Source organism: Antedon mediterranea, chromosome 10 (assembly GCF_964355755.1).
Source record: "Antedon mediterranea chromosome 10, ecAntMedi1.1, whole genome shotgun sequence".
NCBI classification, from domain to species: Eukaryota; Metazoa; Echinodermata; class Crinoidea; order Comatulida; family Antedonidae; genus Antedon; species Antedon mediterranea.
In genome coordinates, this window is record NC_092679.1 from 6,336,862 (window position 1) to 6,349,980 (window position 13,119).

Below are 13,119 nucleotides of genomic sequence, written 5' to 3' on the forward strand. Positions count from 1 at the left end.
CAGATATAAAGCAGTTTCGCTAAAATTAATAATTTCCTTTTAAATTGAAAATAATGGACACAAAAAATAGATTTACAAGAAAAGAAGAAAAAGTAGAAGGATTAAAATTGGCTATTGACAGAAGGGTAACAGGGCTAAAATTGACCATTTCCTTAAAGTGAATTTTTTTGATAAGGCATTATATATAAAAGGTAGGGTAAACCATCTAAGATATATCTAATAATAAACTGAGTCTATCAAAATTGTTATCATATATTAAAAAATAATCTATTAATAGATTTAGTTTGTCTTTTTTTAAACTTTTTTTAAAACTAATCTCTATTTTCGAATAAATGACAACTTGTCTTGCCATACTTTACCGAAATTGATCTGGAAAATTTGGCTTGACATAGTTAGCTTCTGTCTGGTGTCGGATGCATATGATATGAGAAATACCAAACTGACATAACTGCATATGCTGATAAAAAAATACAAAAATTGATTTCTAATGAAAATAATATAGACTCATAAGCTATATTTTTAGCGCAGCACTGTACAAGTGAATTTTATAAAGTATGTGGAATAAGAAATTTTGTGTTAAACAGAGTAACTATTTTTTATTTGTACGAGGTTTTTTTTTAGTACTAGTAGTCCAATATATATTACAAATTCCTAGTAACACCCTCATGATAATACCATATATCCTCTGGTATAATCACACCCCCTAGAACACGAAATTGTGCCGACTTTGCGGGGTGGGACTATACCCGATTCTTGAAAAAAAATGATTGTTAAGCATTTCTTGTAAAAACTCATCTGAACTGACTAGAAAGATACATGCAGACAAAAAGTCAATATTGGGACACAACTTTGTGCTGTTTACTAGCTGCATTATTATGGAAGTATGATCCAACAGGCTTGCTTATATGCGTTATATAAGAATAAACTATTATTTTTATACCCGGGGATATACCTGTTTGTGAAATCAGACATATAGTAGGGGTGGGATTAGACCCAAAGTGGGATTATACCCAAGGATATATGGTAGTGACAAAGGAATGTTATCTTTTTATACATGATATCTAGTAGTGTATCAGTTTAATATCTGTTTATAATATGTAACAAAGGTGAATGAATGATAAAATGAAACAGTTGTCAACGACGACACACTGTATCACATTAAATTTTTATTAAATTATGTTGGTTGTTATGTAGTACTATTGAGTTTCTTGACAAAACGCTGAATCATTCTGTCAATTCCATAAATTAAGTTAAACATTATTATCATTTGCTTAACATACTTTGATATTATACTTAGGAAATATTAATACTTTCATGACATTATTAAAGGAATAATTTAATTTTGTTCCAGATTTTGTTCCACTGATTGTAAAGTGTGCTGTTAAGTTTATTCCTTGCGTGCATCACATATTATTACAACTAATCTTATTATTAAATTATCTTAATATCACCTTGCTCTTAGTGGCAGCTGCATAGGGCCCAAGAAATACATTCGGTAGGATCTCCTGAAAAAAAAGAAGCAAAATCTAAAGAATGCAACAAGGAGTAAAGTGTTGACAGGTCTCATAACAATTTTAAATTAAGATGTTTGCTTGGTGTCAGGATTTCACATATAAAACCAGTTGTGACAGCATCCAGTAAATAACAAAGCGCTAACTGCCGTCCCTTCAGAAATTCCCCATTGGTAAGTGGAACAGTCCACTACTAATGGTGGAGTTCGTTGATTTACTCATACAGTATTTCTAATTTTGATAGACAATGGCCAATTTATGTTTATCAAGGTAAGTAGAAACAAAGCAGCATGTATTTATAGTTTAACCATTCTGATACAGGCCAGTAATTAAATTATTAAACATTATATTCTAATTTGAATAAATACTGTAGAACCTCTATTCAGGGGACACCACCCCATTAGGGAACAAGGGAACATACTTGTTTTAAATTAACACACCCCTATATAAGGAACACACCTATTATGGGAACACACCTATATAAGGAACACCCCTATATAAGGAACACACATATATAAGGAACACACCTATATAAGGAACACACCTATTATGGGAACACACCTATATAAGGAACACACCTATTATGGGAACACACCTATATAAGGAACACCCCTATATAAGGAACACACATATATAAGGAACACACCTATTATGGGAACACACCTATATAAGGAACACACCTATTATGGGAACCCACCTATATAAGGAACACACCTATTATGGGAACACACCTATATAAGGAACACACCTATTATGGGAACCCACCTATATAAGGAACACACCTATTATGGGAACACACCTATATAAGGAACACATCTATTATTATGGGAACACACCTATATAAGGAACACACCTATATAAGGAACACACCTATTATGGGAACACACCTATATAAGGAACACCCCTATATAAGGAACACACCTATATAAGGAACACATCTATTATTATGGGAACACACCTATATAAGGAACACACCTATATAAGGAACACACCTATATAAGGAACACCCCTATATAAGGAACACACCTATATAAGGAACACACCTATATAAGGAACACACCTATATAAGGAACACACCTATATAAGGAACACACCTATTATGGGAACACACCTATATAAGGAACACACCTATTATGGGAACCCACCTATATAAGGAACACACCTATTATGGGAACACACCTATATAAGGAACACACCTATTATGGGAACCCACCTATATAAGGAACACACCTATTATGGGAACACACCTATATAAGGAACACATCTATTATTATGGGAACACACCTATATAAGGAACACACCTATATAAGGAACACACCTATTATGGGAACACACCTATATAAGGAACACCCCTATATAAGGAACACACCTATATAAGGAACACACCTATATAAGGAACACACCTATTATTATGGGAACACACCTATATAAGGAACACACCTATATAAGGAACACACCTATTATGGGAACACACCTATTATGGGAACACACCTATATAAGGAACACACCTATATAAGGAACACACCTATTATGGGAACACTTTCTTTTGGTCCCAAGGTGTCCCTTAATAGAGGTTCTACTGCAAGTAAATATTACAAATGAAAAAATGTGTGTATGGTGTGACAAACATGACAAAAAATTTAAAAATGCTGAGAAGAAAACCAAATTACAGGAAGATTTTTTAAATCCATTTAATATGTTGGGCAGAAAGACAACCTAACTTTTAAATTCAATATATTCATACAACAATTAAATTGTTATTTTCATGACATATTTATGCTCAATAAGTAGGGATGATTCATAATTGTTGACAACATTGTAGGGGATGTTATTATTAGACATTAGTATTAACTGATTGTAAATACCTGCATTTCTCGTCTCATACAATATTCCCATTCCTGAAAACATAAAATAATGAGCCCTGATAAATTGCCAAGTTTAGAAAATAATTATGTACCTTTAAATCCAATCATGTTAATACAGAGATTTATGCAAATATATGTTATATTTAACAATATAGTATATTTAACTGCACAAGGTAATCATCAGAATGAAATTGTAAAAATCACACAGTACTAAAGGTTTTGTCAAAGAGTTCATGGTTCCAACGAATCACTGTAAATAACTACTTTATTATGTAGACACAATATAAAAAAAAATATAATTTAAATTAAAAATCATTAATCCTTTATAGTTTACTAAGACTGAGGCAAAATTTTAAATATTACTATAGGGAAGGTAAATTTCAAAACATATCAATGGAAATATTAAGATATTTTAAAGGGGGACACAGTGTCTGCGTCGGGTATGAAAATAGCTACGAGCGTAGACGGCCTATGAGTATCTAGAGTACACTTCACACGTATATATGTGTTGACGTTTTAATCTGACACGTACTGTACTCTCCTTCGTCCAATGGGAAATAACAGGAATACCTACAAACCTGTTGATAATTGCCATTACAAATAAACATTTTATTTCTAGAAACAATATCATAATCTATGAATGTAGACGTAAATAAATCGACTTGGACATTTTGAACACTTCAGATTTTAAGTTTATTTTGTAATTTGTAAACATATTAAATAATTAAAAGATGTCCAAAGGGAGAAAGGCATTGTTCTTATAACTTGCAATATTCCTGGCAAATTATTTAGTTGTAAAAAACTATTGCTGGACTATTAAAAATGTTTTAGCTTTTAGCCTTGGGGGTCTATCATGGGTGTCGGGTATCAGGGTGGAGGGTTCTGGTCTACTGTACCTGGTATTGTGTTTCTGCTGGAATGGCAGGATATTCTGGTGATGATGATATAGACAGATTTGCTGTATAAAAGTAGTCCATTTCAGTGATTATCTGAGATCATTTTCCAAATATATCATTTCACATTCAGCCTAGAGAGACATGAAAAAAACAAAAACATGTGGTGTCTTATTTGTGCCCAAGCTTTCGAATCTGCCTGCTGTTCTTTTTCTAAAAATATTAAATTTAAGCTAAATTACTGTAACCAGGGGGTTGAAAACAATAACTCCCTGCTGTATATAGCCTATGTTACTATGTAAAGTATAGCATACTGTGTAGGTCTAACTAGTAACAAGAGTTTTAAAATTATAAAATAAAAAAATTATATCAATAATTTTTGTGACGCCCAATGTAAATAATTGCATTTCATTGTTTTAATGTTAGAAGTCAATCAATTGTATGGGTTGAGTTGTTTGTACAATACAAACAGGCTTAGGCCTCTAGCCTAGGAGGCTCGTTCGCATCTAAACGATCAGCAACTGTACCCCACCACCACGCGTGTGGAAAGAAAACAAAGACCAAACGATTATCTGATATCCCGGGCCTAGCCTACATAACGTTATCTGAAACAAGTTTTGAACAAATAGGTCTGTTTAGGAGCCATGAATAAAAACGGTTGCTTAATTACTTAGCTGACAATAGCACACTTAAAAATACCTTTAAATATAAGACATTATATTTGTTTTTAAAATAGGGCTAGGCCTAGGCCTAATTATACTTTCATCGTCTGCTGTATTTCTATTTTTGTCAGGGTTGCCAGGATTTCCAAACATCTTTAGTCCAATTTGATCTGTCAAAATATTGTATGAAATCGTGCCATCCGATCCTTCCTCTAGCCTGTATTATTTTCAATAATATTAATGCTGTAATTTAACTGTATTCAAGAATTTTTTCTTACACACAAATGTATGTGAATTAATTAAAACACTAATAATTTGACGAATTTAGTGGCAGGTTAGCTCAGTCTTCTCAGTCGTCTATGTGACGTGTACTTTGTATTTTTCTGTGATCCGATCTGCGTATGTGCGTACTTCTTGGCGTGTGTAGTAATTGCGTGCGCGTAACGGAAGAGCATATCGGAAATGCGTATAATAATCGCGTAACATCATCATAGCGACTTGTTGCTAAGTTAAAAATAATAAACAATAATAATAATAATATTATATATTTATATTATGTAGTATTGACTTTTTCTAAAATAGCGAAAATATTAATTCGAAATAATCACAAAAGTTATTCTGCATTATTATAATTAAATATAATAATATAATAATAATTATTACCAAATATAACCACTTGCAATAATATAAGATAATATTGTTGTAGATAATTACCCTAGGCCTATATACACACACATATAGAAATCAATTAGTAACTAAGTTTATAGCCAAAGTACCTTTTATTGGTGTATGTTCGATAATTGATATACAGTAACATTGAAGTTATAAAACAGCGCCCTCATGCCCGAACTTAAGTTAAACTTTAATTTTTACTGCACTACTGACTACCCTAATTTCATAATTTGGTGTAGTCGCAAAGTAAAAAGGAAGGCAGGAAACCAATTGGTTAAGAATAGTTCCCACTAGGAATCAATGTAAGAACGTACGCGCAATGCAAGTAAGTTGACCAATCACAAGCAATGGATCCGTCCTGATTGGTAAATTTGTGCTTACGTCCCTTGCATTGCGTCCTAATACGTAATAGTATCATTATAGTATGTGCAGATACGCTCTACTGCGTTAAAAGTGTGTGCCTAAATATGGTAGTGATATTCCCAAATATAGTAGTGATATGACATCATAATGTCCATATATGGGCACATCACAGATACGCTCTACTGCGTTAACCAATATGATGCATAATTAATCTAAATCTCTCTCTACACTATCAAACTAGTTTGACAAAAAAAGTGTGGTGTGCCCAAATATATGGAAGTGATATTTTGAATATGGTAGTGATATGACATCATCATGTCCATATATGGGCACATCATATTTTTTGTCACATAAAGTTTGATATTGTAGGCTGAGATTAAAAGAAAAGTATTTCCATGAAACGAGTTCATGATTGTTCATGTCATGGTCCAATTTTGACGCAACATGAACGTCGTTGACATATATGCTGAAGGCCTAACAATTTATTGTAATTGAATGATAATATCGTTACATTGAACAAATTAGGTTCAAGTTAAACCATTAAAAACTGTCTATAACTTCGCTTGTCATTGGTTAAAACGCTTACGTTGCGTTTACGTCCTTGCGTTACGTTCTAGTGGGAACCAAGCTTTAGCAATCACAAGCGGATAAGCCATCGCTTGTGATTGGTCAATTCACTTGCGTTGCGTTACGTCCTTGTGTTGCGTCGCTAGTGGGAACCAAGCATTAGCAATAGTTTACACAAAAAGAACTATAGGCCCCAGCTCGTGTGAAATTGATTCCTGATTTTGTGCTCTATTTAATCAACTTCGAGTCACCTTTACTGAAAGTAGTATAAAGGCTCTATTTGCAGTTTGTATTTAATTTGAGTCTACCATGAAAAAATGAATTTTTATTTAAATAAATTAAATATACCACGGTACACCTTTTTAAAACTCTCTAATGCTTGGTTCCTACTAGAGACGCAACACAAGGACGTAACGCAACGTAAGTGAGTAATTATTCGCAATGTCGCTTGTCATTGGTCAACTCGCTTGCGTTGCTCTTACGTCCTTGCGTTGCGTCCTAGTGGGAACCAAGCTTTACGTGTTCATATCACAATGAGAACAACTTTGTTACTTGTATACTTTTGCTTATTTTATTTTTCATTTTCTGAACGTGATATTACTATAAGTTCAGATATTTTAGTTTGCCGAATCTAGAATAAGAGATTCAGTCCCTTCCCCTCCAGACAGCTACTTCTGTATTTATTTTGACGTGAGAAGGGACAAGGTAGTTTACGGTTAAATGACACATTAATCGAATTATCGTTCTTCACTTAAATGTAATCACGTTAATTTCCTTTATTAAGATGTCACCTTTCATAGTTTAGCTATACTTAATGCATGTTCACACAGCAAAACTTAAGCACTCGTTTATACACGCAATACAACTAGTTAACCTTCTGTTTACACATGGCCAAAGTATTTCTCCATGCTGAAACACACACCAAAGAGTATATGTTAGGTAAGGTTCACTTCACACACAGCAAAATAAGCACGATTTATACGCGCAATATACAACTAGTTAACCGTCTGTTTACACATGGCCCATCCATGAGAAGTATTTCTCCATGCTGAACCAAACACCAAAGAGTATATTTTTAGTTACGTATTGGTTCACTTCACACACAGCAAAATAAGCGCGATGTATACGCGCAATATACAACTAGTTAACCGTCTGTTTACACATGGCCCATGAGAAGTATTTCTCGAGGCTGAACCAAACACCAATGACGTATAGGTTTACTTCACACAGCAAAAATAAGCACACGTATTTAGTCCACAGAAGGCAATTATGTGAACCAGGCAGGAACGTTACTAAATTCCAATTCTAGAACGATCAATTTACCTAGAGGTCTTGAACCTGAGTAGGATTATACGTGACATGTTATAAACCTGTATCCATAATCGGAAACAAATTTGATTAACGCATCCGGCTGCCCAAGAATCGTAAAACGCGTTACATTTCTTGGCTGTATTATTGTTGAAGGAAATATTATAAGTTTTTTTTTCAATTTCAAAGGCCATGAAGGGGTTGAGTTCTGGAAAATGCTAGGTTTCAGACATACATATAGTAGTAGTTAGTAGGCCTATTAAGAAGCCAAACTCCAGTGGACAGACGAACATCGTTTACTAAGCCAGTTTGACCATACAGTACTTTGTTAAATCTGAAGTCAGAACATTAATAGATTCACGTTCCCTGTCACGGACGCATAATTTAGCGGCTCAATTTCTAAGACCCATCAGTCCCTTTTGTAATTTGGGATTCATCGTTGAAATTCCGACCGGGATTCCGACTCTCAACGCAACCTTCATCTTTCTACATTTTCTCCCATTTATTAAAAAAAAAACACCATAGACATGGATGAAGAGATTTATAGCGACTAGTATACTTTTTGACATTTGCAAAAAAGTGTGTTGTGTGACGAAACAAGAAACGTCACATTGTCAAATATGCAAACATTGTTATTCCGGGAAGCATCAAATACTTCCAAAGATAATGTTTATGTTTTTTTCAGCTTCATATAGTGATCGTAATCATAAAGTGATAGTCGTATACTAAATGACGTCGACTGACCTTGGAGTAAATCGAATCACAGACCGTGTCATATCGATGACGTCATATTCACCTGCAAAACGTCTCGTCCAAGTACTTCAAGCTCACTCACACACCAGATACAACAGCTAACAGTTAGTATTTCACGTGATCATAGGACTATAACTACTGAAAAAAGTTTCTAACGACATTGATGGACCATCCACGGTCTGAAAGACATCCGCTTGAGTATTGTGTAATTTTTTCATCAATTTGCCGTTAGAGTAGTATTCTGATCAACTATTTGATATTTGACTTTTAAGTTTTCTACAACATCGCCGGCCGGACAACTATAATTTTTAAGTAACGCATGTGTATCGTTAACGCGTTAACCATAGCATCTGTGTGTTCTTAAATACTTTACACAAAAAATAACGACCGTGTCATTCATTTCGGCGTCTCATACATATTTCATTGAAGATGGCATTTTACACATCTTGCCGATTTAAACTTTTTATACTGTCTGTTTACACGATGGTGAATATATTGACTGTTACGTCACAGCGAACAAGGTACGACTTTTCACCAATATACACGAGAACAACGACAGTGAGGTAAGCTTTAGTAGGTATATAATAGAATTAGACAGATTTGTTTTTAACCTTTTTCTATATAAATAAATAAAATATAATTTGACGGTAAGGGGCACGAGCATTTCTGGGGTAAAGACGGTTCAATAGGCTATTAAAGCTGATTTCAATTTCATATTAAATTTTGTTTCAGAAAATATACAAACAATAGATTTATTGCAGCCGTGCAGTGGTCTATTGCCAATATTGAAAAAAAGTGTTGTTTGGTGGCGATTAAAAATAACGTTTTACGTTAAAGCTTGGTTCACACTAGAACGCAACGCAAGGACGTACACGCAACGTAAGCGTGTTGACCAAGCGGCAGTTCGAATAATTCATCGCTTGTGATTGGTCAACTCACTTGCGTTGCGTTACGTCCTTGTGTTCGTCTGTAGTGTGAACCAAGCTTTAATGCCGTCAGTTAGTCCTCTTAAAACGTTTTGTGAACAACATGCACTATAAATGAATATGTTGAGATATGAATATATGGAATATGAACACCTTAGATATGAATTTAAAATATGTATATCTTAAGATATGAATGTGAAATGAACGTTAAGTATAAACACGTTAAAACAAGAACGTGAAATGAACTTGTTAACATATGAATGTGAAATGAATATGTTAAGATATGAATAAAAAAAAACAAAAAAAAACATGCACTATAATAATAGTATAGACCTAGGCCTAATTAATGAACAACATGCACTATAATAATATAGGCCTAATTAATATGATGGATGATAGGATTATGTTACATCACCAAAAATAAACGTTAAACACGTCATTAGGCTATCATACAAAGTTGGCATTCAAAATAAACATTTGACATAAAACATGCCACCATACAGCCAAGGAATCATTAATTACTGGCTACATGCACAAGTATGTTCTAAAAATAAAGGTGTACCGTATGGGCTAATTACCTCACCGATGGTGCACATTATGGAGTCACCCAATAATATGGTCGTTCAGAGGAAAATATAATTTTGAATTTCCCAATCAAGGGATACAGTAGGTACTAATAAAAAAACATACACAATTGAATCGTCGTAAGCGCAACGTAAGTCGCGATGGATTATTTGTTAACTGTCACTCGTCATTGGTCAACTCGCTTTTGCGTTGCGCGAACGTCCTTACGTTGCCTCTCTTGATAAACTACTGTAAGTTAAAGCCAAACACTTTTTCATCTTATTTGATATATTAAAGAAATAATAATATTAATTTTGCATATATGCATATTCAATATAGTAACTCTTCTTGTTTATTATTGTAGGCCTACTGTGAATCGCAAAGTCACTTGGACTTAGATCCATGACCCCTATTTAATTAATGTCACTTTATGTAACTTTCTTTTCTCCCCTCTTTTAACCTCTTCTGATTAAAAAAATGTTTGATCAATTGAAATGTCATGCTTTTGAAATTGAAAAATTGAAATTAGTTTAGTGCTTTGATTATTGTTCTTAGGCTGTGACATAAGTATACAATGCGGCGTTTATTCAATTACGGCGTTTTGACCGTGGTGTAGGCCTACCTCGCATTCGACTGAATAAATAGAAAAAAATGTACATTTTTAATACCGTTGTTTTCATCGAAGGTTGTATAAATGTTTATCCTATAGTTCTAGCATGGAGTTATAATTTAATCTAGATAGAAATGTTTCTGATTTCTTCTGTTTGTAGGAAAACGTATAGGCCTATAATTATCTATCGTCGATCTTTATGGTCTGTAGAATAAACGGGTCTTTGACAATCGGTAATTGTTTATCTGTAGTATAAACGGGCCTTTGGCAGTCGGTAATTGTTCGTCAGTAGTATAAACGGGCCTTTGGCAGTCGTTAATTGTTTGTCTGTAGTATAAACGGGCTTTTGGCAGTCGGTAATTGTTCAAAATGTCAACGTTACTTACAACGATAATCAGTTATCTAATAGATGGACCACAAACTATAGCCAGCTAGAACTACACCAATCATCAAATCATTCAGCATCATACTTTCTACAGTATTTGGCCTGTGTCCATTGGTTGTTGGCGCGTGCACCAACGTGTGCTGACCAAACGTGCCATGTTTTCACTTGTTATATCCTGTGGAACAAACTGCCGGAAGTCCCACTCATCCCAAAAGCTGGCTTACGTTGTATTCTCCTCGGGTGTTTGCTAACAAATCATTCATGTTGTTTTAATGTTCGCAACGTACTTGAGATCAAATAATGTTGACATTGTTTGCGTAAGAGTGTTAAATCTAGTGCGACGCAAAGCAAGGACGTAACGCAACGTAAGTGATTTGACCAATCACAAGCGATGGATTATTGGAACTGCCGCTGTCCTAGTGGGAACCATGTTGAGACATTTTGCCAGAAAAAAAGTTTGGAAAAGAAAGAAAACTTTCAGTTTGCAAACACAAGCAAACTCACGGTTTTCAACAAAAGCGTAGGCCTAATAGAGTTTTTTTATTATAGTGGACCACTCATTGTGTTCAGCAATGGTTCAATTTCCTTATAGGCCTAGTGTCCAACTTATAGCGGTACGATAGTAGTAATTACGTTTAGTGCAGACGTCCAAGTTTCATTGTTTGTAAATCTCTGTTACAAGTTTGATGTTGACGTAGACCTACTCGTGGGCGTCGAGTAGTTGACGCTTGGACGTCTTCGTCTGACATGGACGTCGTCGTTTTGATATAAAACGTCAACGTGTGGCGTGGACATCATCACTCGACTTTAACGTCTCGTTTTCTGTGAGCGTAACGTGTGAAATGATAGCGAACATAATAGACCTATAGGCCTACTTAGTTTTATATTTTAGTTTTTAGAAGAAAAAATTCACGTGACGTATCAAGGGGAGGAATTTAGTATTAGATAGAAATACCTCTGGGTTGGTAAAAATAATTATAGAACAACTTTTATTATTACAACTTATTGAGGCCTTAATGGTTTCAAAGAACGGTGCGTGATGATACCAAGGTTTTATAAATAAATAATTGAATATTAATATTTTGAATTTAATATTATAAAGTGTCTGATAATGAAAAACTAAATATTTCAATTTTGTTTGTTGGCAAACAAATTGTTTCATCGTCGGTTAGTGAACTTGCATGACCTCCTTGAAACCGGATGCCATTTTATATAACTTGGTCTCAGTTAAAGCGCATTTTCTTAATTTATTTTCTGCTTTGTCAGAGACTTTACGTAAAAATATGAGTATTCTGGTAAGTTTAACTTTTTTTCTAAGTTCATTTTGTCTGCCACCAAAAATGTTCGTAATTTTTTTGGACATTTTAGAATCAACAAGAGTGTTTTTCAGACTGCTAATGAATAATTTCCGCCATAGTTTTCCAATTAATTCTTATTTCTGCGTTATTCTTAAAACTTTGAGATCGCAAACTCGTGTGCAGACTGTCGTCATCACGGATCTCTCCCACGTGCGTTGCTCTATATAATGTATGCCTAATGTTTCTAAGTATTACGACAACAATTAATTATAAAGACATGGGTATAATGATAATACAATTAGTCTTTGCCTATCATCAAATCACCTTGTGCCTACGCAAAGCGGATGATGTGACTGCCCTTCCCATTTTTGACAGAAAAATGACCGCAGTCGACAGTGGAACTTATAGGTAGGCCTACTGAATGTTTGGGGTGGCAGGAAAAACAATCGCGTCCAAAGGTTGAAACCACGAAACCACCAATTCTTTTGACTATTATTATTATCGCGCCACAATAGCAGCATTCGCGTTAAGTTGCTGAAAAATATCCAAAGACTCTTCATTGTTCCTTACGACCTTTCTTTATATTTATAATATCCATCAGGATCTCAGGGAGGCCTAAGGATCTGGTGTGGGAGTCGGATTTTGCTGCATAAAATGGTATGGACTCAAAAGAAGAGGTTTTCTAAAGTAAAACTCTCTCACATATCATTATGCCTAATTAATGTTATAAAATATGTGTACA

The 13,119-nt window shown here is 34.3% G+C and overlaps 2 protein-coding genes across 12 annotated transcripts in view; one reads left to right on the forward strand and one right to left on the reverse strand.

The window, feature by feature from the left end:
• LOC140060065 (serine/threonine/tyrosine-interacting protein-like) overlaps positions 1-5,034 on the reverse strand; it is a 31,118-nt gene extending 26,084 nt beyond the window's left edge. For all 7 annotated transcript variants that reach the window (XR_011847276.1, XR_011847275.1, XM_072106120.1 and 4 more), the window contains exons 1-5: positions 4,969-5,034; positions 4,273-4,403; positions 3,377-3,409; positions 1,452-1,505; positions 360-457 (exon numbers count right to left, since the gene is read on the reverse strand). Coding sequence is in view for 3 of the 7 variants with exons in the window: in XM_072106119.1 (XP_071962220.1) it covers positions 360-457; positions 1,452-1,505; positions 3,377-3,409; positions 4,273-4,353 (266 nt within the window). In the remaining 4 variants the exon portion in view is untranslated. The remainder of the gene's footprint in view (positions 1-359; positions 458-1,451; positions 1,506-3,376; positions 3,410-4,272; positions 4,404-4,968) is intronic.
• Positions 5,035-8,684: 3,650 nt separating this feature from the next.
• LOC140060207 (uncharacterized) overlaps positions 8,685-13,119 on the forward strand; it is a 54,995-nt gene continuing 50,560 nt past the window's right edge. For all 5 annotated transcript variants that reach the window (XM_072106320.1, XM_072106321.1, XM_072106323.1 and 2 more), the window contains exon 1: positions 8,685-9,157. In XM_072106320.1, the coding sequence (XP_071962421.1) occupies positions 9,024-9,157 (134 nt within the window). In that variant the 5' untranslated portion in view covers positions 8,685-9,023. The remainder of the gene's footprint in view (positions 9,158-13,119) is intronic.